The sequence below is a fragment of the Protopterus annectens genome, chromosome 12.part0 (assembly GCF_019279795.1).
Source record: "Protopterus annectens isolate FY-2018-M chromosome 12.part0, PAN1.0, whole genome shotgun sequence".
NCBI lineage: Eukaryota > Metazoa > Chordata > Ceratodontiformes > Protopteridae > Protopterus > Protopterus annectens.
In genome coordinates, this window is record NC_056746.1 from 259711982 (window position 1) to 259737691 (window position 25710).

Below are 25710 nucleotides of genomic sequence, written 5' to 3' on the forward strand. Positions count from 1 at the left end.
ATATTGTAAATAAGTTCTTACATGTTGATTAATACTCTGTTTGTACAGGATGTTTAAAAAGTTGAACAATGTTCTTTTACATTTCTAACTGCACATGCTTATACAGGAGATTCTAAATGCAAACTGTCTCAGAGTCAGTTGATCTACAGATGATGTCATCGGAATGTTTCCAGTTGCTGTGTGTTTACTGTCAAGGACTGAAATACAGGCAGGAGCTTTAACATAAGTTTGCTGATTTTCAAAAAATGAAATGAAAATAAGAACTGGAACAGTTAAGACAGTTAACAACCTAGTTTATAAAAGAGCCTGCTGAAGACAGTTGTGTTGAGTTGAGTTCAGTTCACAGTGGAATAGTGTTCAGTTGTGTTCACCGTACACAGTTGTACTGAGCAGTGGTTATCCAAAGGACTCCCCAAGAGCTGTAAGTCTGCCCTTGCTCTGCTGTAATATTTAGTTAGGATTAGGGACAATGTTCTTCAGTTAGATAGGGACATCTTTATTTCAGACTTTATTTCAGACTTGTTTCATTTTTCTGTTTGGATTACAGACTGCATCCCACTTTTGTAATCAAGCAATACTTGCAAACCCTCTTACACTGTTACTTGCACATTTTATTACTTAGTGACTACATTGCACTCTTTTGCTAACTGTCATACTTTTATATTTATTTACAGTTACAGGGAGAGGATTACTGACCTGCCTGGTGGTGCAACCGTGCCAGCCTATCGCCATAGGCTCTACGGTTCGCAGAACGGACACCTGCAGCTGTAATATAAATAAAGTAATACTGGAATACACATCTCCATAATATCAGCTAGGTTAATTTCTTACATAAATAATTACATGTAACTTACTCAGTAGTGGGGCGTTGGGCATTTGCCGGGCCTCCTGGATCCAACGGTTCAGTTGGTCCTGCTTCCGTTTCTTCAGGTCCGCATGGTGGTGACGGACCTGCTCACCAGTCCTTGGTATCCCTGTGGCACTGGTGAGATCATGAGCCAACCGGTCCCAAGCCTCAGCCCTATATGCTCCCCACAGGACCTGGCCCTGCATGAGTTGGGCATCATGATTGTGGACAAGGAGCCAAACCATATATTTGGACTCCTCAACGCCCCACCTCTGTACTCGAAAGCAACTACCCTCACCTACACCTGACATTCCGGCTGCAAGTTAGTTCTACAATCGGTTATGCTGTGTATTCCCACCTATGGGGCTTATATATGCAGTTTTTCCCGCACTTATCTATGATTGGCCATTTTGGAATTGTATCAGCTTCACAAAACCTGCTTTGTCATGCTCCTCTTTCTATTCATTCCTATATATATGCTATTACTGCATTTCTACGTGCAACTGTCATGGCTTAGTGGTTCAGTACCTTGACTATGGTGCATGGTATCCTGGGTTCGAACCTGGCCACTGCTTTTTATATTTTATGACTGTCTACACAGGCTAGGAGGTGTGTCTGTGTAAAGGCAGTTTTGTTACAGCTTGCTCAACGTTGCCCGTCGGTTAGCTTGTTGGCGCGGTGCGCAGCTCAGCGTAAACGGGTTACACTGGTTTACGCGTCATTTGGCTATCAGCACGCATATTATGCTCAGCTCAGCTATGGGCACACAGTTTCAGCGTGTTAAAACGCTGCTCAACCCCGGGCACTCATTTTACACCTGTTAAACCACTGCTCACCTACGGGCAATCATTTTACACCTGTTAAACCACTGCTCACCTATGGGTAGATGCACTCAACTTGTTAAACTGTAGCTCAGCTATAGGCACATCTGACATTTTTTTATTATTTTGTTATCTCACATTTCTTCAAAATAAATGGCCCATTTCATTACATTTTACATAAAATATAATTTTATGTGTGTACATATATGTCAGGGACTTGTTTCGTGCTTATTTCACTAAAAATAAAAATTGATGTTGGGGGGGGCTCGAACCATGACTGCCTGCTCTTCAGCCGACGTCTCTACCGCTACGCTATTGCTTCTTGGCTTACTTTGCATATGTAGTTCTTACATGCTTTTCCAGTGACTGCTAACTGTGGCTAAGCTACGGGCACGCCCGCGCAAATGAGCGCACTCACGGGCAAACATCTTTACAATTTAAAAAAAATATATAACATGTTCATTTATACATTTTATGTTCATAGTCTGTGGAGGCATGTGTTGTGTTGTATTTATTCACATTTACACGGGCTCTGTCGTGGGGGTTTACTTTCGGGACTTTTACTCTTCTGGGGGTGTGTCTGTTTGCAGGGCTCAGCCTACGGACACGCCCCCTACTGTCTCCCACGGACCGTGTAAGCCTTAGGTGTGATTCAGCATACCTTCATGCATATGCATGACATGCTGACGTCACACCGTTTAACTGCAGCCTCCGTGTAAGCCTTGTAACTCTTACACGGAGGCTTCGTGAATCCTGCCCTATGTTTTGATCAAAATTAAAAGGTTACAGATGGATAACAATTATTTCTCTGAGTGTTTAAGGAAGAACTTGGTCCCTAAAGGGTTGCATGTTTGGCGCTATCCTACAGGCCTTGCAGCTAATTCTACTTTACATACTGACTTAATTAAACTTTTCGACAAGTTTGGGGCTGACTACATGACTTTGGTTATAAATAATAATAAAAAAAACATTGACATTTTATCAAAAAAAGCAAATGAATTGGATAACTTGCTAAAAAATGATCCTGCCTTTAATAACGACTTTGATTATGAAAGAATTTTCAAATCAATTGATGAAAAAATAAAATTAATTAAAGAAAGAAAATTAAAAAGCTTGTAAGGGACGAAAATGCCTATGCCACTGGCTCAGCCTACCCCCACCTTCACAACAATGGGGTTCCAAACTATCCAATGTCATGGCTGGGAACAATAATCGGTTTATCCCAGATGACTGCTTAGATGACACTGAAACTGAGGACGACCATTTTTTAGAAGCAAGTGCATTCCCACCTCTCAGGAGGTCAGAAAGGCTACAACAATGACAACACCAAGGCCCATATCCCAACCAAATGCATGGATGGGGAACGATGGGCCAACAACAGTGAAAGGTGCGTACTCGAACAGGGGGAGGAACAACAACAGGGGACCGTGGAGAGGCCGCAAATAGAAGCAACAGAGGTTTCACAAAACCTTAAGGTCTTAACTAACAAAATGAAAGACTAAGGTATACAACTTTTCTCAATCTGAGTTTGATGAGTCCATTTGCAACCTATCGAGAGGGTTAACCTTTATACCAAACCGAAAGATGAATTTGGTTGATTCAATCATTGATTTGAAGTTATTTGTACGGAAGCTGAATTTTGGTTTACTATTTCAAACAAATGTACCCATCATCAATCCGTTTTATATTTCAAGCATCTATAATCCCCCACCACACCCAGCACTGGAGATGTTCGAAAGAACTTGTGAGCTCGAAACACGAGCTCTTGCATCTTCTCAGACGTACAACAACAAAAAATACAATTTGAGTAGGTCTGAGAACATCAATTTAAATATGCTCATGGATATAAAGGGTGTAAGATTAATTAAACCTGATAAAGATGGGGGTATGACCATATTTAATGTTACTGACTAAAAAAAATGGAAGAGATTTTGAACAGTAACATGAAGTAAACACAGCTTACAGGCATATTAGGGGAATCTTACACAACTTGTTTATTGAAGGTGACATCAACACTGAAGAATTTAACTTTATGAATGCACCTCATCCTAGGACACCAGTTTTATTCGGTGTCCCGAAAATTCATAAGGACATGGTTAGACCACCAATGAGACCAATAGTGGATGCCCAGGGGTCTATAATGAATCCCATTGCTAAATTTCTAGATGGTAAATTGAAGGCACTTTTACAAAGTGAAAACCATCTGTGTAGAGACTCTTGGGATTTCCTGTCTAGAACGGGAAAAGTGAATTTTGGAGAATATTACACCTTTATTACTATTGATGTAAAGGTCTTGTACTCTGTAATACCACACAAACAGGGCATTCAATGGGTAAATGTATACTTACTTAAAAAAGGACCATCACAAAATAGTATTAACTTGTATGTACAAATTTTTTAAGTGGTCCTTTATAACAACTTCATACTGTTCAAAGACAACCTGTACTTACAGAAAGAGGGTGTAGCTATGGGGTCCCCTTGCGGGGGCCTCTATGCTAACATTATAATGTGTGTTTGGGAAGAAATGTTAATCTTTGGATCTCCCTTTTATCAGTGGTGTAATGTTTACTTACGTTTCTTGGACGATATTTTTGTTTTGTGGAGTGGTGAAGAAGAAACAGGTGATGAATTTCTAAAATACATTAATAAAACAACTTCCTTTTTAAAATTTACAGTTGTAAAAAACACCAACAATATATCTTATTTGAATGTTTTTCTAAAAAAGGATTATGATAACCACATCTACTTATCAGAAATATTTCGTAAAGAAACATATATTAATCATTTTTTACATTTTGATAGCAACCACCCCTATACTCAAAAGAGGGCTGTTCTAAAGGGACAATTTGTTAGAGTAGCTAGAATGGTTAGCAAATGGGATGATTTTGTTTCAGAATGTACTTTATTGAAGAATATGTTTACACACAGAGATTATCCCAACACAATGATAGACAACATAATGAATGAAGTAATGACGAAACGAGATAATGGACACTTTAAACCTTTACTAGATGGGACACTTGTTGAACCAATTGATTCTCCAACTAATATTAATACACATGATGTTATATGTACTATTCCAAGTGTCCCTGAGAGGAATGAACCTAATGAATTTTACCGTACAAGCATTAATAAAGGTAATGATTGTATTAATAAGAACAATTTCACTAGAAGCTTTATTACAACTTTTAGTACTGATAGTTATACTGTATGGAATATCCTTTTTAAAAATTGGAGTGTATTGACAAATGACAGTACTTTACACAATAAGTTTGATTACAGCCCGACTATATTCTACAAAAAAGGACTTAATTTAAAAAAATGTTTTGAAATTTCAAGAAACACTAGGTGTGGCATCATGCACAAGTGTGGTAGGTGTAAATACTGCAGGTATGTATTAGAAACAAGTTTGGCATTCATTAATGGAAATGGTATCAGAGTTTTGGGGGAAAGTTAACTGTAATACTGACAGAATAGTCTATTGTGCAATATGTTCATCTTGCTCTAGTTTTTATGTTGGGAAAACCGAGTGTAAATTAAAAGATCGGATGGGCGGTGGTGGTGCTGCAGTAGTGTTGTCGCCTCACAGTAAGACGCTGTCCGGTTCGATTCTCAGCTAGAGCGTCTTCTGCGTGCAGACATGCGTGAATGGGCATACCTTCGTTGAAGGTTGTGCATCAGGGCTGGTAACTCGGCACGTAAAAATCAACTACCAATCATTAGCGGATCGGAGTTCCGCTGTGGCGACCCCTAACCGGGAAAAGCCGAAAGACTCAACATGGGTGAACATATTCGGGCTATTCGTGATAAAACCGAAACAAATGCACTAGCAAAACATGTCAACACATATCCTTCACATTCATTTAAATTTGTAATCTTGGACACCTTAAAATTAGATAACAGGGGAGGGGCATGGCAAGCCTTTTTGGAAAAAATGGAATTACAATGGCAGATCAGACTTAATGCACATTGTTGGCCAGGTTTAAATGGTGTACTTTCTGTTGGAAGCATCCTCAGATTAAAGTCCCTTGATAGATAGTACCCATAACACATTTAGGTATGCTCAACCATCCATTTATTGTTAGTATTCATTGTCAGTATTTACTGTTAGTTTCAGATCTGGATATCATTAATTTATATGTATTTTCACTTTGGATATGAAGTAGAAGCATTGTATATATATATATATATATATATATATATATATATATATATATATATATATATATATATATACACACACACACACAGATTAATTTTTTAATGGAATATTTTTAATGAACTATATTTAATAGATTGTATATGTCTTGTACAGGCATTTTACTAGAACAACTAAACAACAAAATTACTGTTTACAAATAGAATGTAATATTTTAAAAAAAATGTTCTATGATACATTTTATATTTTACATGTTCATTTATCCATTCAGGGGCTCACAATGTATTAGAGGGAAATTGATTGATGTAACAATGTAGCGAGCCGTCTTGTAGCTATTTAAACAACAGGAAATGACAGCTCCTTTGTCAGAGGAAGTTTGGCATAGACAAACAAAAGTGCTTACTGTACTTGGATTTTTCGTCAATTTTAAAAGCTTTTGGTGTGACTTAGAATGTATTAAACTATTTTTACTTCAGCCTGTTCGGATTCTTTTTGGTTTTTTGAAATACCAGGAAATTGAGCAGGTTCCAGTGATTAGATTGTGAGACATTTCCCTGCGAGTTACAATGCAGAAACCATAAGCCCACAATGCAGCTTCACTGTAGAGCAGCATGGTTGAAAAGCAAACTTGCTGCAGCATTAAGCATTGTTCAGATACACGGCACATCGCTACAATCCTTAAACAACTACCCAGCTCTATTCTAACAAAAGAGACAGCCTCATTAGAAGTGTTATTTTAACAAAAGAGACAGCTTCTTTAGAAGTGTTACCATTGCATAACACTTCTAGCGAGGCTGTCTCTTTTGTTAGACTACATCTGGGTAGCCGTTTAGGGATCATAGTGATGTGCCGTGTGGCTGGACAATGTTTAAAGCTGTAGTCAGTTGGCTTTTCAACCGTACTACTCTACAGCAAAGCGTTGCTGTGGGCTTATGGTTTTGGCATTGTAGCTCACAGGGATATGTCTAGCGACCTAAATGCCAGAACCCAAATTGAGCATTTGCTCATATTAACTACCATAAAAAACATTAATTCCAGTAAATTGCAACCAAACAGTCACATATATGCTCTATAAATGACAACACACACACACACACACACACACACACACACACACACACACACACACTTTTTTTGTACATCTTTGATGTTTGACTGGTATGGTAGTGAAAGAAATAATGGCTACAGTAGCATATCTCATATTTTACTTTCAAGCACAAACAAGGCCAGTCCAACAAACCACATCAAAGGCTGTTTAACAATGAAAATGTAACTGCTCTTTGCTTTCATATATGCAGACTACCTACAAATGATAGCCACTTTGGTATTCACCTTCAATGTCTAAACCTAAAGAAAGTGAAAGATATGAGTTCATCTTGCTGTTGTCATTTTCAGCCTTCTCCCACCATGCTCATCATAAAAAACAGAACAGATTGCTGCTAAGGGCAGTGTTTACTGTTATGACTGCCCAGTGATACATTTGCTGTCCAAACAATATTTAAAGAAATAATTACAAAAGAAAAAATATGCTGCAGATCACAGGAATTGTTCTTAGTGGTATCTCTATGCAAAGGACTATACTGATTAAGCAATGAGGTTGGCTGCTCAGAGAAATGACTTCAGATGCTTAGTTCATAAAGGTTAAGGAAATGGGTTAGTTAGCCATATCTTGTTTCTAAGTAGTGTATATGGGGGAAGCCATGCTACTGAACAGCACAATGTCTCAATTTTAGGTTTTAATTTCTCTTCATTTTAATTGGAAGTCACAGGATATTTTTTTCATCACTGCAAACAATGTACTGATGAAATAATTACACTGCAGGAGTACTAGGGTTGGAAAAGCAGTTTTTTAAATTAGATTCCTACCACTGTTAAAATAAAATATATGTAAAAATAATGTATCTCATCACCTGTAATTCTGGCTACTGAGATGAAATAATTCATTACCTGTAGTTGAAGGGTTAACTTTACTAACAGTGCACTGCAATATTAAGCATCAATGCTCAGAATGCAAGGACAAAACAGTAGGCAAAGCTGGAGAAGCAAGCAATGAAAAGTCAAAGCAATACAGGGAAAGAAGCAAAGGTAACACTTTTTTCCTGAAATAGAAGGCTTAACAGCAAGCTCTGTAAAACAGAAACTGTTCACTGAAGCATGAGACCTGATAAACACCCAGGAAGCAGAGGTAAAGACAGTGCATCTTCCAAATAAACAGAAAAGACTATCTGTAATATGATAGCACCTAAAACAAAAAAACATTCACAAGACATTTAAATTTTACACAGCGATACAATTCCATCTGCAGAACTGTGATGCCTAAAAAAACAGAGAAACACTTTCTGAAGAAATTCTTAAACAATACTCACTAGAGAGAGCAACCAAGTGACAATGGTATTATAGATGCTTGATGCAGACAATGCTACATCTAGTAAACGTCCGGTATGCTGGCCACGGGATACTGCTTGTCCACAGCTGGTCAGCCACATGGTCATCAGGAGCATCTCTTTGCTGCCATTATCTGCTGCTGGTAAAGTACTGATGTTAGGTAGGTACGAAGTATGCTGTAAAAATAAATGAGAAAGAGAAAGACAGCTCTGTCATTCACACTGCATTATTAACACCAAATAAAAAGGATGCAGTAATTAAGACTCCTTGCTAGCTATTCTTTTTGCCAATGCTTTCAAATTGAAAATATGGAAAACATTTTCTGAAGAAAAACAAGACTTCACTGTAAAAGTAGGTCAACAAGATCACCTTCATTTGACCACAACCTTTAAAATATAAACATACAGCATAAAAACCATTCAAAACAAATGTCAGACGACTGTGGCAATGATATGCAAAGAACAGCTGCATGAGCATACTTACTGGAACAGCAGATCTTATAAAGAGTTGTCCATGTACCAGTAAATCATAATATTTTGTCTACATATCAGTGGGTGCTGCTTGGATCTGAACCTTTGCTCCACAGCTGTTTCATCCTCCTTTGCAGGCCAGTACTGGTATTCTGCAAATATAAGTACTGATGTGGAGTGATATATACAGATATATGTGAGGCAATAGTTCAACTATACAGATTATCCAATGTCTTCACTAAATCAAAAATATAAGAAGGTTATCTAAAAATGTTACAATTGCTAAAATGCTGCAGAAGCAACTGCTGCTCTGTAGCTCAACTGGCACAGTGGGATTAAAGTCCTTACTGAGACCCAGATGATTGGTGTCTGATTTGAGGCTCTGGCACCTGTTGGAGTTGGCATGGGGAGTGAGACAGAGAGTGATAGAAAGAAATGACAAGGCACAGACTGTATGTCGCTTTTGGAGAAGAGGTATAGGTAACATATTGCCATAATGGCTTATTTTTCTTGGGGGTCCCAATGGAGAGACAAGCTCAGAAATCAGCTTGACTAGGCATATGGGGGGACGTTTTGCACACATCATTTAGAACATCCCTGACACTGCTTTTTAAATGTTTGCCTACTAGCAGCTTGCTGTGTTTATTTTGCATTTTGAAAAAGGTTGCTGGGTTACCATTAATCCACCTGGCAAATATAGAGGAAGGCTAAAAAAATTGATAGTTTCCTTTAATCAATACACTTTTTACAACTTCAGCAGCAGAAGGTCTGAGCACTCTTTTTCCAAGGAAGAATTCAAAACTTTAGCTTTGCCATCTTCTGGAAGTTTTAGCGTATACAACCAAGCAAACCTCTTCATAACAGTTCTAGTGGCAGCAACCCTGAAAGTAGCATCAAGAGAATCAAATGCATATTTCAAACAGAGGGTAACCACTTGAGATGCAGAAGCACATTCTCAAAAAAGGCAAACAACTTTTAAAACATGAGCATGGCAGTTGAGTATTCTAAAAATAACAGTTGCAGAAGAATACTCCTTTTTCACAAATCTATCAAAAGCTTTCCCATTCTTGTCAGGACAGGGATTGGTACTAACCAGATGTTTAGCCGCAGCTGGGTTCAGTAAAGCAAAAGCTACTGGGTCTGATCTGGAACAGCGTATAAAAACTTGAGGAACTATATGCAATCTATCTTCTTTCTTTGGGTCAGCAGGCTGGCTGTTGGGCAAGTTACAGGCTGCGACAAAAACATCCTCCAATGCTGAAAAAACATGAGGAATTGGGGTATGTTCTGGAAAACCCAGTTGTAATAAATCATAACAATTAGTTATGTACTCACCATAACGATAGATGTATGTGGTCCATCTCACCTACATTCATTACTGACGGGCTCGGAGCCGAAAATCGGCTCCGACTCGGCCGCTATAACTAGCACGAAGTCTCTAATTGGCTGGGCTAAGCCTGTATCCCAGGATGCACCATGCCCAAACCCCCAGATCTTGTTTGCCACAATATAATCATTACACATACATAACCCCACAGGAACACACAGCAAGAAGAGAGAAAAAATCTGATTTTCTCCCTTGTTGTGTCCTGTGCAAATAAAACCTCAGTTGTCTATGTACATCCAGCTGGTGAAATTTGAATTCTGCCTTGTTTGAAATGTGTGGGAAAAACACTGGTAACTCAATGGATTGGTGAAGACAGACGTTAGAAGAAACCTTTGGAAGAAAGGAAGGGTTGAGTCTCAAGGATACTCTATCCTTATGAAAAATCAAATAAGGAGGTTTAACAGAAAGGGCTTGAAGCTCTGATACCCTTCTGGCTGAAGTAATGGCCACCAGAAAGGCTGTCTTCCAGGACAAATATTTTAATTCACAAGTGGCTGCAGGCTCAAAGGGAGAAGTAGTTATGGCCCTAAGCACCAAGTTTAAATCCCATGGCAAAACTGGTTGGGAAACTGGTGGACGAAGTAACCAGGCTCCTTTTAGGAATGCTTTACACAGTTTATGGCCCATGAGGGAAGGCTCATATGAAACGTGAAAATTAGAAATTGCCCCCAGCTGTACCTTAATAGTGGAGGCAGCGGAACCTTGTCTGAAAAGAGTAGCCAAAAATTCTAAAACTGCCGTCACAGGGGCTGTGAAGGGATCTAGGTTATGTGACTGGGCCCAGATAGCAAATCTTTTCCATTTACTGGAGTATATCTTCTTAGTGGAAGGCTTGTGGGAAGAAGATAAAATATGTACCACTTCCGGTGCAAAGGAAAGCTGTCTGACTAAGGACAGAAGTGGAGAAGCTAGGCAGTGAGCCTGAGGGTTCGCAGGGATGGGTGGAACTGCCCTGACAGATGAGTCAATAGGTCTGGAACTGGGTCCAGAATCCAAGGACCGTCCATAGTATATCTCCGGAGAAAGGGGAACCAGACTTGACGGGGCCAGTGTGGTGCGATCAAGATCATTTTGCTTCCCAAGGAAATTGCCTTCTGAATCACTCTTGGCAGTAGAGGAAATGGAGGGAAGGCATAGAGCAGACCAGGGGGCCAATCGTGGACTAGAGCGTCCCTGGGTGACTCCCCCTGAGGGGGATCAGAGTGAAGTAATTGCTGCACTTGGCTTTGAGGGGACTGGCAAATAGGTTGCAGCAAGGTAGACCCCACCTGGAGAAGATCTAAGCCGCAACTCGATCGTTCAGGGACCACTCATGAGGCATCAGTATAGCTCTGCATAGCCTGTCTGCTATCACACTGGACTTCCCCGGAATGTGCGTTGCCACTAGGAAAAGTTAGGAAGACACCGCCCAATTCCACACTCTCATGGCCTCTCTGCAAAGTGGATATGACTTGGTTCCCCCCTGTTTGTTCAGGTACCACACGACTGACATGCTGTCAGAAAGAATGGAGATAGTGCCCTTGGGAAGAGAGCTGTGAAGTGCTTGCAACGCTAGTAGCACCGCTCTCATCTCCAGAACATTTATATGCAAGTGTACCTCGTGTTCCTGCCATGTGCCTTGGACCATTCTGCCCAGATAATGCCCTCCCCACCCTGTCTGGGAGGCGTCCGTGGTGACTGTGGCAGTAGGGGGCGGAGGATTCAGAGATCTCCCTGTGTTCAGATTGGGTGAATGAAGCCACCAACGCAGATCCTGTAGGCATTGTTCCGTTATAAGAATCGGAACTCTTGAAAGGACCACTGAACCGAAAGAAGCCACTGTAGTGTCCGCATATGTAGCTTGGCCAGGGGTACTAGTAGGATGGTGGCCGCCATGGAACCTAGTAACTGACGAACTAGTCTGGCTTGGACCTTTTTCAGAGGTAATAAGGCCAAAACTTGAGCCTGTAGCAGTTTTATTCTTTCTGTAGGAAGGAAAGCCTTCATTTCTATGGAATCTAGCTCTGCGCCGATAAATGTAACACGTTGTGATGGCAGCAAGATAGACTTTTGCCTGTTGAAAGTAATCCCTAGGAGTTGACCCAAGTTGATGGTGGCCTCCGTGGCCCGAACAAGTAGATGCCTGGTGGGGGCGGTGAGAAGCCAGTCGTCTAGGTAAGGAAACACCTGGAATCCTAGATGTCTCAGGTGAGCAGTCACCACTGCTAGACATTTGGTAAACACCCTGGGGGCTGTGGTGAGACCAAAGGGCAGGGCTCAAAATTGGAAATGACTGGCTCCCAGCTGGAAGCGTAAGTGATTCCTGGAGGCCTTGTTTATCTTGATGTGATAATAGGCGTCCTTGAGATCGATGGAGCACATCCATACACCTTTTCCCAACAAGGGAAAAACGGTTTGAAGAGTGACCATTCGGACCTTGGACTTCCTGATGAAGCGGTTTAAACGGCTGAGATCCAGGATGGGCCTCAAGTCCCCTGTTCTTTTGGGCACCACAAATAACCTTGAGTAAGTTCCTGATCCGATCTGGTCTGAGGGGACTGGATGGATGACTCCTTTTTCCAGCAGCTTTGAGACTTCTAACACTGCTTGGTCCCTTTGACTGGGTGGAACGTCTGGGACTCTCTTGGGTGGCGGAGGGGGTGAGATAAAGGGAATGATGTAATCCGAAGCACCCAACGATCCTGAGTGATGTTTTCCCAGGCTTGCAGATGCTTCGAGAAATGACACCCGACTGGCTCTGGAGAGGCACAGTCGGGCAGTCCCTCAGGGACGTTGGTTGGAGGAACTGCGAAAGGATTCATGGTCTCCTGAGTTGCGGGGGCCTCCCCCGCCTCTAGGGCGACGTCTTCCAGAATAATCCCCCCCCTCCTTTGCCTCTGGAGGGGGGGGTCACCATGATGGTCGGGATAAAACTTCTGAGACTTCCTGAACCACATCTTTCCTCCCCTCTGTGCCTTGGGATAAGGTCTAGAGGGAAGCAAAAAATGGGCCCCAACAGCAGACAAAGTCTTACCCTCTTGATCACATCTGGTGAGAGTGTCTTTCACTTTAGGTCCAAAGAGGGAGGACCCGTCAAAGGGAGCGTCCGTGAAGGAAGACTTGAAGGCCTCCGCGAAGTGACATAGTCGCATCCAGGCTTGCCTCCTGAGGGCTACGCCTGAGCTAGCTGCCCTACCCGCCCCCTCGGCTGCATAGGATATGAGCCTCATGTTAACAATAGAAGACAGGGTAGACAGCTGGGCATTGACAGTCTGGTTCACCACCTCAGGCAAGTTACCCAACAGAGTATCTCCCAACTCCTTGAGGAGATCTGTTTGGAGCCTCGTAAAATGACACAGATAATTCAGCGACCGCAAAGTAAAGGTCGCTGAGGAAAGAGTACGCTTTCCATACCGATCCATACTCCTAGACTCCTTGTTAGGAGGATAAATGGAAGCGGAAGGCTCTGCAACTTCTTGCTGAGTGGCAGATGCCACCACCATGGCATCTACAGCAACTCCTTTTGTCAAAAATTCTTTCCCAGGAGGCGCAGACAAAAACATGTTGGGGCAGCTGGGTACTGGTTCCACGGAGTCAGGGTGTTCCCACACACTTCGACAAATAAGGTCCAACAGTTCATCGAAGGGGTGAGATACCCACGAGGCGGAAGGTCGGGCTCCGAAGGCCTTGAGGAAGACTGACTCCTCCTCAGAGGGGGTTTTGGAGGGCCAGTCGCCTCTCTGTCTCAAAATTTCCAGGATGTCGGAGAATGAGACATCGTCGGAGGATGACTTTGGGGACCCCTCTGCATCATCAAAGTCGGTGTCTGAGGTGCCAGACTCATCTGGGGAGTCTATGTGCTTCCTCTTACACAGCTTCTTTCTGGGAGGCTCTTCAGGCAAGGACTCTGAAGGGCCCCCAGAAAGCAGGGGACCACGCATGGGGGTATCCTCAGGCCTTCAAGCCCTGCTGCCTGCCGGTAGGGGGGCATCAGAGGGTCTAGTCGCAGTGTCCGGGAAAGGAGTGGTTGACTCGAGTGATGTCATCGAAGACCTGGCCAGTGCGCTCCTCATGGCCTCGAAGGTGGGTCCACCTGAATCCGAGACCACGATCGGAATAGGGGTTCCCCCGGCCGAAGCACCGAGAGGGAGACTCAGAGCTGAAGTCTGGAGCCCCGATGTATCCCCCTCGGGTCCAACCGACAAAACCTGAGTGCCGACACCATCAGATGGGACCGAAAGGGTTGGAGCCGAAGTCGGAGCCGAAAAACTCAAAGGTGGTTTTGGAGCCAATTCAAGGACCTCACTCGACTCAGAACACTCCGGCTCTGACGACACAGAGGTGGTCAGAGGAAGAATTATCAGAACCGACACAAGGACAGGCTCCGGAGCCAACTGGGCTGGAGCCAAGAATAATTTCGTTAACACTGGTGACTGGAGAAGCCTCTGCACCACCCTATCCAAATCCGAATCAGACAACCTGGAGGACTTGGAGGACACAGAAGGGGGTCGAGAAGTCTTCTCTAAGGGATCCAATGCGAAGCTAGGAGAATAGCTCCGAATCGGTTCCAAAACAATTGGAGCTGAGGTCAGCTCTAACACAACAGAAACCTCCTTCGGCTCCGAAGGCAGTGGAACCGAGGAAGCCGTCTTCGGTACCGACAGCATCTCCTGCGGCTCCAAGACCAATGGAGCCGAGGAAGGTGAAACAGGCTTAGCTCTTTTCTCCGATGGCTCCGACGAACTGGTCGGAGCCGGAGATATCTTTTTTGTTTTAGATTTCCCGCTAGGGGAAGAAGAAGCCAAAGCTTCCTCCAAGGCAGGTTTTAACAGGCCCTTGAGAATCAACTTATTTTTTCTCTCTTGCAATACCCTGGAACTGAACGAATGACACACACTGCAGGACTCTTGCAAGTGTACAGCGCCCAAACAGTATACACAGATGGCATGGCCATCAGTTAAAGACATCTTATACGAACATTTGGCACACTTTTTGAACCCAGAAGGCCTATGTTCCTTCTGATCTTTGCCTGATATCGTTAAGCGACAGAAAAAACGACACCAACATGAAGGGAGGAGAAGGGACTCTAAGTCAAACGCCCCTAAAAAAAAAACACCAAGGAGACACACCAAACAGGGCTAAGGCCCTCTAACTTAAACGGGCCTAGCCTGCCAAACACAAGTATACCACAACTACAATATCAAAAAGGTCACAAAAACACCCAGACACAAAACGTAGCTATTAAAATAGCTTTTGGTTGGAAAAAATTCCACAGAAACTAAGTAAAGTTCAATAAAGTACTTAGCCACAGCCAAGCTCGAGACCACGTCTTCACTCTACGAGCGGTAAACGAGATCTGGGGGTTTGGGCGTGGTGCATCCTGGGATACAGGCTTAGCCCAGCCAATTAGAGACTTCGTGTTAGTTATAGCGGCCAAGTCGGAGCCGATTCTCGGCTCCGAGCCCGTCAGTAATGAATGTTGGCGAGAAAGGACAACATTACATTACTGCTTCAGGGACAGCGGAATGTCATTATGCTCCTACTGAAACAAATGACTTCAAAGAAACAGAATCCTTCAGAGAGATTTGCAGAAGCAACACTGCAGAATTTGAATCAGATACGTAATAGAATCTGCCCCTTCATATTCATTTTGTAGCTCAAAAACTTCAACCTCTTCAGAAAAAGAATCCCTTTTTCTTGTACCAAAAACAGCTAAATTGAAGGGTCAAGAGCCTGAACTAAACCATGAGCTAAGCCCAATGAAACACTCCTATCAAAACTGACTGAGACAGGAAAAGAAATATGTTTTTGGCCATTTCTGAAGATAATTTCTAAAGACATAGACCCACTTTTGCCAAGGAAACCCTTCCAAGGGATAGGCAGAATGGTATTCCCTGCCTCTTCTCCCAGGACTGAGAAGAGAAGCTCTCACTTGCTCACCAAAGGCACTTCAATTGCCACAGAAGACGTGTCTAACTCCCAGTCTATGGTGGCTGTAGGGACTATACCAGAGATAGTCATGGCTGCAAGAAAGAAGAACCAATGAACTGGTAGGTTTGTTCCATAGTTAACCTGAAAAGGATGCCGGATTCCCAGGTAATACTGGCAACAGTAGTCAGGAAAATGGCTAAAAAGTAAAAAGTAACTTTTTCCAACAAAGAAAATAGTAAAAGCACTTTAATCTCATACCTCACATCCCAAAAGTAAAATAAAACAACTTTTATCACAAAAAAGTTGTTTTAAATTAGTTTAAATAACTTTTTTCCACAAAAGTAAAAATGTAACACTCCCATTTAAAAGTAACATGACAGTCAATAAAAATACTTTTTCCTAGCTTAAAATTAATATTTTCACAGAAAAACTTAAGTTTCTGTCATAAAACGTAGATGTGGAATGATTTTTTTTTAATTAAAGGCAACCTATCTCCTCAGCAAGGGAAATCATTACCTTGACTGACAATCCCTGACATCCCACAAAAGGAGCACTATTCTACAGCACAAAGCTCTAAAGGGCTTGGCCCCCAAACCTGTGTGTTTAGTCAGCTCAGCACAGCTCAAGTTAATGGTCTAGACACGTGGAATGAGCCCTGAAGCTTTGAAAGTTGACCAGCTCTTATATCCTTTAACAGGATAGAACCCATATAGCCAAGACTACTGCACCTGTGATCCTAATGATGAACATAGTCATGTGATCAACATGCCAGTGTGGACATAACCATGGCAATTTTGGGCATGAGCATTTGAACATATGCAATAAAGTGCTGCACAGCTGCCATTAGCAAACATCCCATCCAGACAGCCCAAAGAGGGTCAAGCACAACAGGATGTCAACACAATTCATCATATAAATAGGGAGAAAACAAGGTAAATAGAAAAGGAGGAAATGAGAGAACAGTAACACAAAAATATGCACAAGTTACAAGAAGGTATGACAGGTGGGGGAAGAATGGCAATTTTTTGTGGGAGAGTGCCCCATCTGCAATATATACATAAGGGCAGGTGGTTTTATCAGGTACAAAAAATATGGTCTATAAATATAGCCAACTTTTCTTGATTACCACACCAATAATATCCTTGAATTTCTGAGTTCCTTATTTTCTTTGCCAATGGCACTAAATATAAGGCAAATAACAAAAGGGAAAAAGGACACCCCTACCTGGTTTCTCTTAAGACAAAATTTATCAGAGAAAAGTCATCCCACTTTAATTTCTGCCTCTAATTTCTCCTAATCAATATTATTATTTCATCAGGCAATGCAAATGCTTCCACCGCCCTTATCATAAAACTGCAACTTACTCTGTCAAATGCTTTATCTAGATCAAGACTCACCAAAAACAGCAGTATGTTCTTAGTCTGCTATCCTCTGGAGCATCATTGTTCTATTAATCGTGTCAAATGTTTGCCTCATGGGTTCATATGTTTGTAAATTAGTAATATGCTAACTACTCTTGTGGGCAATTTTAAGCCTAGCCAAATTATGCCATGTGAAACTCAAACCCTGTACCTTATGTCTGTAAGATAAACACCTTAACCATTATATGCCAGCCTCCCTTATATAAAACCACACTGACCTATAACTATCAATTTTGGAAACATCTTTGCCATTCTTTCAGCTATTACAGACAAACACTTTATAATCATGGTTTAAAATTGAAATGGGCCTATATGAAGCTAAGACTGATGGATCTATACTTTCTTTAAGTATTATACCTATCACAGCTTTCTTCTAGGCTGTTGGTGTTTCCTCTTCTTTCAAAATACTGTTAAACAAAACCTTCCAGATCCTTATCACATTCTTCCCTTCTAGCTTCCGAATGTCCAGAGAAATACCATCTATTCCTAGAGACTTTCCTGTAGGTTGATTATACATCACTGTTTTATCTCATCTCCTCCTATCTTAATTGTTAACTGTTCAGCCTAACCTTGGCATTCTTAAGTCTTCCTTAAAGACTGCAATTTGCTCTCTTTTTTCATTTCCACATTTCTCTACTTTATACACTTTTTCATAAAATTTCTATAATTTCCCCAATACCTCTGTCATGAAAGGCGATACTGCCAGCAGAGCTATCTGGAATTTTGTAAATAATTATACTTTATTGGTAAATATCAAAATGATTTGTATAAGCTGCTTGTGTTACAAATGTATTAGAACTGCATGTTATGGGGTGTATCAAACTTGTTTGTACAGACGTGTTGAAAAGGCTTTGCAAAAAGCTTGTATTAAAATGGATCCAAAGTGTGCCCTACTGGAAAAGAACAGAAATGTACATGCACTATTGTAACTGTGTAAATACATATATATTTTAACATTGGAAACTGGGATACAGGAGGTTAACCTCAGTCTAGTAAATTTCAGAAAAATTTCTGAAATTAAATTCCTTTATGGCAGCAAGGAGACACAATGTCTAAAACTAGGGAACTCTCTATACTGTATTGGAAGTGTTTTGTTGTTTTATGACTTCCAGCATCTGTCAAAGATCTGAGGAAAAGCCCTTGTCTATGTATTTTGACAGGTAGATGCTAAATACTGCCAGATTCCAGCAGTGGGGGGGGAGTCACCTGGGATGGAGTCAGATGACGAGAAATGATATAATTCTGCAAGCAATCCCAGCAGTAATATTTGAGATATTAATTTAAGAAGTTTCTGAGTGAGACACACCAGTCTGTATTCTGTCTTGGACCTGACAACATCAAGATCCATTCACCACACATTTGCCTTGCTCTGTAATTACGTTACCTAGGCTACAGTAATTCTATTAGATATAGTAAGGAATATAGCAAAGCTTAGCTTAGATATTTTTCTTTATTTAGTTGAAACTGTCCTGCAATTTTGTTTTAAATATTACCTGTGATTTTGAACTCTGATATCACCGTAAATATATATTTAGTATTGTCTTGTTCTTTTATTTACTACTAAATATATTTCAAGATTTCATTGTCGCTGATCTGTCTAGAGATATTTAAGTTCTGAGAGTACTTGCATATTTATTTGGTGACACTGTGGGCCACTCCTAATAGCCTTGCTCTTGGTCAAACTACTATTTGTATTAATAGTAATATTACATAGTAAGATTGGACACTCTCTGTAAGGGGCATAAAGTAGCTGATAAGCTGGCTGGTGGCACTGATAACTACCTTATAGTCTGAGCAAAAGGGGGCATAGCTAGTAAACCTGTGACAGCCTTTCCCAGGTGTGTGTGCATGTGTAAATCAAACCTTTGTGTGGGTCAGCTACCTGGACAGAGGCATGACGTACTGGTTGGACAGAGAGGGTGCTGGAAGTCTTGGCTTTGCCACTCAGCTGAGATCTCAACTCTATAGTTGTGCCACTGCAGAGTCTTACTGGGGATCTGGAGAAAGCAGCCCTGGACTGACTGTGATCTCTGTGTGCTTTTAAGGGAAATTGCACTTGGTGCAGAAAGCTCCATCTGGAAATACTGTGTGTGTACCTGTCATCCTCCCAATGTACGTTCCCCATTGTTGCCAGTGGTAAAGATTGAGGCTCCTTGATTACTGGTCCAGTGATGTGTCGTCACAACATCTACAGGATCTCTGGGCCAGATTCAATAAAGTCTACATTAAGTATACACTAAGTATACACGATATGTATTCAAGAACATCCCTTCCACATTTTATGTGCCTTCTAGTCACTCAAAGATTTACACTAAGTGTACATGTACTCTACTGTTTGTGGTAACCTTTATAAATCCTTGTCAATATTTAAAGCTGCAAGAAAATCAGTAGGAAAACTAAAATTAGGAGGAAGAAGGTGTGAGTTATGCCTGTGTTGTCTGTTCACTCAGAAAAGTGTACATTTATTGTAGGCCTTATTGAATCCCGGGGTCTGACTTTTTCTTGTTAAAGGCTCCATAAGTTTGGCAAAAACCCTTTCACTTTCTGTTGGCCAAATCATTGTCATACCTCTTAACTATACAGATTTTCACAGAATATCCAGATTTTTGCCTCATACTTTTAGTCTGCTCCTCATAAAACTTGTGGTTTTCTGGTAAACCATTGATGATTGCAGCCACTAAATAATGGAATACATTCAAATTTCAAACTTCATATCTTTTAGAAAATACATGCTAACACAAATTGTGCAACTTTAGCAACTTCCTAATTTTATAAGAACAATATTTAAAATATGTCCCTATTTTTGGGTCTTTGTCCCGCCCCCATTATTTTAGGCTTTGTCCAGATTTCTTGAACTAAGAGTTTGGGAGGTATGGTCATTTGGTTAAAAGTTTTTGTGCTCTGGAGTTATCAAAAAACAGTTGCTTAAAACCAGGCTTTCTAAGCTCATGCATATTATCCAGATACTCCCTTATTTTCTCTTTACCACTCTGCAGTTGAATCTGTTCTTGTTCTGTGAGATTCCCCTTATTCTATAATACTTTAACTGTCAGCCCCCCTAAATAATTCCTATTACTTCTTAACCACCTTTTTTTCTTTTATTTCCACACTATCTTTAAACTCCAGTTCCATTTTATTCCACTCACTAGCTACAACTTCTCAAGAAATTTCTGACTTCCCCAATAACGGCTGAATAATTCCAACTACCCATTCCTCAAATTCCTCTCTTTTTAACTGGTATGTGGGTAAGCACCAGTGTCTCATTCTTAACTCATTACCCTGCATTTTTATCTTAGTCATTATTAGCACATGATTTAAAATAGTTACTGGATGTGTGTCTAAACTTTCAATTAAATGCACGTTTCTGTGAAATATAATTTCTGTCTAGTCTAGCCCATTTATTGTACCTTGGGGAATAATATGTAAATTCTGAGTTCCTACTACTGAATTCACATCTTCCATACCAAATAATTTAATAAATTTCTTCATAAATCTACTTCTTTTTGTTATATTTCCCTTATAGGCCCCCCGATACATCTTCATTGGTGCAAATCAAGCTCCAGTCCACACCAAGTAATATTCCCTGCTGAAAGCCTATATTCCTCCCAAACTTTTCTTAAAGGGAAATTCCACTTTAGAACTGATTTCTGCACTATTTAAAACACCTCAAAATCACTCTGACTGCTTTTTATAGAATTTTAATATGCTTTCTGCAAAATGGCTACCAATGGGGCTTGACATATCAACTCCACGTGATCTTGTTTTTCTTCAAGGCCTTCTCTTTCCCATAATACATCTACAGTCTGCTTTGTATGAGTTACATCAGACATAAGGAAGTAGTGGTGTATTCCCATCCCACTGACATTTAATGGGATTAGTGTTGGTCACCATCATCTTATATACCATCTGTAACAGGGCTTCTTCCTTTATTTCTTAAATAGCCCTCAACTGTGTGCATCTCAGAGCTTGTTTTACAGCATACTAAGGAGTTATACACCTGCAACCAAAAAGTAGCTAAATTGCAGGCCTTTGTTCAAATATTTTTTTGTAGTCCAAGACAATTGACTGTCCCTCCCCCCACACTTTTCCCTCAGATGTTAGAACTGCCACTACTCCGAGGGATCCTTGCAATTTCATGTGTGAGAAACAGCTGCTAATGGAAAGGAAAGGATCTGGAAGTAATTATATTTCTCAGTGCCAGTAGTGGAAATATTTCTATTTTCATTCATCCATCTATTTATATAACTAATGTACTTCAGATTTCCCTTACTTAATGTTTTAATTACAGGGCAGACAGCACGTGTAAACTGAAGTAAATTCAGCTGCATGTCATGGTTGCCATCAATTGTTATATTTACTTTGTTGACTAGTCAGCTTGTCTCTTTGGAAACATACCAAAATGCACAGCTGCCCTCAGCTGCAGACTATTCAACTCACACTGAGCATGTAATTGTTAAAGGAAAACATTTCATTACATTCTGTGTTCTCTTATTTAAAAAAATACAACACTTGTTTACAAAAAAAACTGTTATTAGATTAAGCCAAGAGCCTAAATCCAGACATTCACCTATGCAAAAGTAGGAAAAAACATATAAGCTTTACATATATTATAATCTGAACACTTTTTCACCAAATTCCCCACCCCAGTAACCCAAGGTTACAGCATATTAACTTAGACATACTTTTGCCCAGCCTTTCTTCTCTTTTTCCATTGTAATGCCTACACTTCTTAAAACTAAAAAAAGAAAAGAAAAAAAGTACTTGTTTACTCAATATCTATCCCGTACACCAATAAAAAGAGTTATATACTTACCATAACTTGACATCTGTGTTACCCTACGTCATCATTCATCACCATAGGGTCTAAGATCTGATATCGGATCCAAGCCGGCAACATACTACAGACAGATCCAAGGCTCTAGCTCCTCCATCTCCCATGATGCCCTGCTGCCCTCTAACCCCCAGATCGAGTTTGCGGTCATGTTCCTAAAGGCTGCTCCTGCAAGACTGGAAGGAAAACACTCCAACGTCCTCCATGATCCACAAGGTAGGGGGATGGCAGGAGGGAAAAACATGATGAATGATGACGTAGGATAATACAAATGCCAAGCTATGGTAAAGTACATAACTCTTTATCTGATGTTATCCAAGTCATCATTCATCACCATAGGGTCAGAGTCCCCAGCTACCATTTATACTGGAAGGCCTCAAGGAAGGAGATTCCACAGCACTGTGGATGCAAAGGAAGCCCTGCTCCTAGAAATCAAATCTATCTTGTAATGGGATATACATGTGTGAGGTAAATGTGTGAGGATTAGACCAAGTGGCAGCAGCACAAATGTCATCAATAGAAAGCCTGGCCAAAAAAGCTGAAGAAGTAGCCACGGACTTTGCAGAATGAGGCTTGATTCTTCCTGGAACCTCAAGACGGCTATGGTCGTAGACTGTGGAGATGCAGCTAGAGATCCATTTAGAGATAGGGACCTTAGAAAACAGAAGACTGCGTCTATTAGGGGAAACGGCCACAAAAAGCTGCTCTGACTTATGAAAACCTTTGGTCCAATGTAAGTAGAACCATAATTGTTGGTGTACGTCCAAGGTATGTAGAATGTACTGTACTCTCCTTTGCTGGAACAACTGGGAAAGAACACTGGTACCTGAATACACTGGCTCAGAGTAGATTCAGAAGCAATCTTGGGCAAGAAAGAGGGAATAGTCCTAAGAGAGACTCTGTCCTTGTGAAAAATCATGTAAGAAGGAGTAATGGTAAGAGCTTACAGTTCTGAAATCCTCCTTGCTGAGGTAATAGTAACCAGGAAAGCCATCTTCCAAGACAGGAATTTGAGATCGCAGGAACTAGCAGGCTCAAAAGGAATCCTAGTCAGAGAATGCAAAACCAATGTAAGATCCCAACAAGGAGGCGAGGGATCCTTAATCGGTGGTCTAAGCAGGAAGACCTCTTTCATAAACACTTTACAAAGCCTAGATGAAAAAGAACTCGGTGTTCTCGTGAAAGTTAGAAATCGCCACCAGCTGAAACTGGATGGTAGAGAAACATGCTCCCGCTTGGAAAAGGGAGGACAAAAACAAAAGTACGTCAGAAAATGAAGCAGAATATGGATCCAGATTCCTGCTCTTGGCCCAATAAGAGTACCTTTTCCTCTTACTACTATAAACCTTTCTAGTGGAGGGTTTCTGGGATGCTAGAAAAATAAGCTTAATAGGAGATGCTAGCCTGGACTGTTTTAGAATTACTGGAATTGGAGAAACCATGCAGTTAGACGAAGGGTCCAATGATTTGGGAGAGGAAGCCCCAATGGATAGGAAATCAGATTCTGACAGGGATCCAGTACCCATGATGGATACTTCAGATGAAGGAGAACCACAGTTGACGAAGCCAGAAAGGGGCAATGAGGATAAGGGATGTCCTCAGGTGTTGTGCTTTCTGCAGAACCTTGGGAATTAAAGGAACAGGACGACAGTCATACAGGAGACCCAAAGGCCAATCGTGGAATAGAGCATCCCTCGGCAACTCCCCCGGAGGGGTGATCAGGGTGAAGTACCTGCTGTATTTGTGGTTGGCTGGGAAGCCAAAAAGGTTGCAGCAAGGCTGACCCCAACAACTGAAAATCTGCTTCGCCACTGAGGGATTGAGGGACCACTTGTGAGGACTCAAGATTGATCTGGTGAGCTTGTCGGCCAGCATGCTGGAATCCCTGGGTATATGCACTGCCCTGTTTGTTGACATACCATATTACAGCCATGTTGTCTGTCTGAACTGCAATCATTCCTCGAGGGAGGCAGTCCTGAAAGGCTTGCAACAACAAAAGAACTGCTCTCATCTCGAGGATGTTTATGTGCAACCTGAACTCTATGGTGTACCATGTGCCTTGGACGGTCTTCCCTTTAAAATGTCAATCCCACTCTCCAACAGGGAAGTGTCTGTGGGCACTGTGGCCTAGGGAGGAGGGAGAGAAAAGGGCCTGCCTAGAGTGATATCCTGAGATTGAAGCCACCAAAGGAGGTGATGTATGCATACAGGCGTCAGTTTTATGGTCATGGACAGAGGATGAAACAGAGCCGACCACTGAACTGCAAAGATCCACTACAACATTCACATGTAGTACCTTGCCAGAGGAACGAGATGAATGGCTGAGTCCATGGGTTCAAGGCCTCAAAGAACCAAGTGAACCCAGGGATGGAACAGGTCTATGATCTGTGTGACCTGTTCCCAGATCAACTGAACCCTGCATAAAGGTAAAGCTGCAATCTCTGAAACAGAGTCTAACAAATCTCCTATGAATTCCAACTGTTGCATGGGGACCAGAATGGATTTCACAAGGCTGACACTAATCCCCAACTGACAGAAGAAGGGAAGAACATAATGGATCACTTATAGCAGCTGATGCCTCAAAGGTGCCATGAGGAGCCAATCGTTGGAAGTACAGAAAGACCTGAAAACCCTGCAGCCACAGGTGAGCCATTACCACTGCCATACATTTGGTAAACACCTGGTAGGCTGTGGTGAGACCAAAGGGTAGGGCTCTGAATTGGTAATGACTGGCCCCCTAGCAGGAAGTAAAGTTGCATCCTGGAATGCCTGCCTATCTTGATGTGATAGTAGGCATCCTCGAGATCTACTGAGTAAATCTAATCATCCTTGCGTAACTGTGGCAGAATGGACTGAACAGTGACCATCTGGAACTATGACTTCTTGACTGAAAGATTGAGCTCACTGAGATACAAAATAGGACGCAGGTCCCCCATCTTTTTTTGCACTAAAAAGAAACAAGAATAAGTACCGGATCTTTTTTGTCCTGCTGGGACCTCTTGGATGGCTCTTTTTAGAAGACGTTGTTGAACATCTTTGAAGGCCAACTCCCTCTGGGCGAAATGTAGGGTAGATAACTTCTCACTGGAGGGGGTTCTGAAAAGGGAATGAAGTAGCCCCTGGAAGCAATATTTAACACCCACAGATCGGAGATATTTGTCCAGGCTGTGAGTGCAGGGAAACATGACCCCCGACTGTCTCCAGGGCACAGCAACTGGGCAACACTTCAGGAGCACAGACAGGTCTGCTTAGAGAAGGGTTCCCTGGAGCCTGCCTTGAGGGCGGAGTCGGCTATTGAAACCTCTCACCCTGCTTCTGGAAGAGGAGTCATCAGGAGCATCCTGGAGAGAGACTGTGACTTCCGGAACCACATCTTCCTAGTCCCCTACTGGATCTTACAGAAGACCTCTGGGGGGTAGAAAGCTAGATCCCAACCACAGGCAAAGTCTTCCCTTCCTGCTCGCTGCGGGTCAAAGTGT

At 41.6% G+C, this 25710-nt stretch overlaps 1 protein-coding gene across 1 annotated transcript in view; it reads right to left on the reverse strand.

The window, feature by feature from the left end:
* LOC122816492 (dynein axonemal assembly factor 8-like) overlaps positions 1–25710 on the reverse strand; it is a 3534829-nt gene that overhangs the window by 2127649 nt on the left and 1381470 nt on the right. The window contains exon 10 of the mRNA XM_044089323.1: positions 8194–8388. Coding sequence (XP_043945258.1) covers positions 8194–8388 — 195 coding nt within the window. The remainder of the gene's footprint in view (positions 1–8193; positions 8389–25710) is intronic.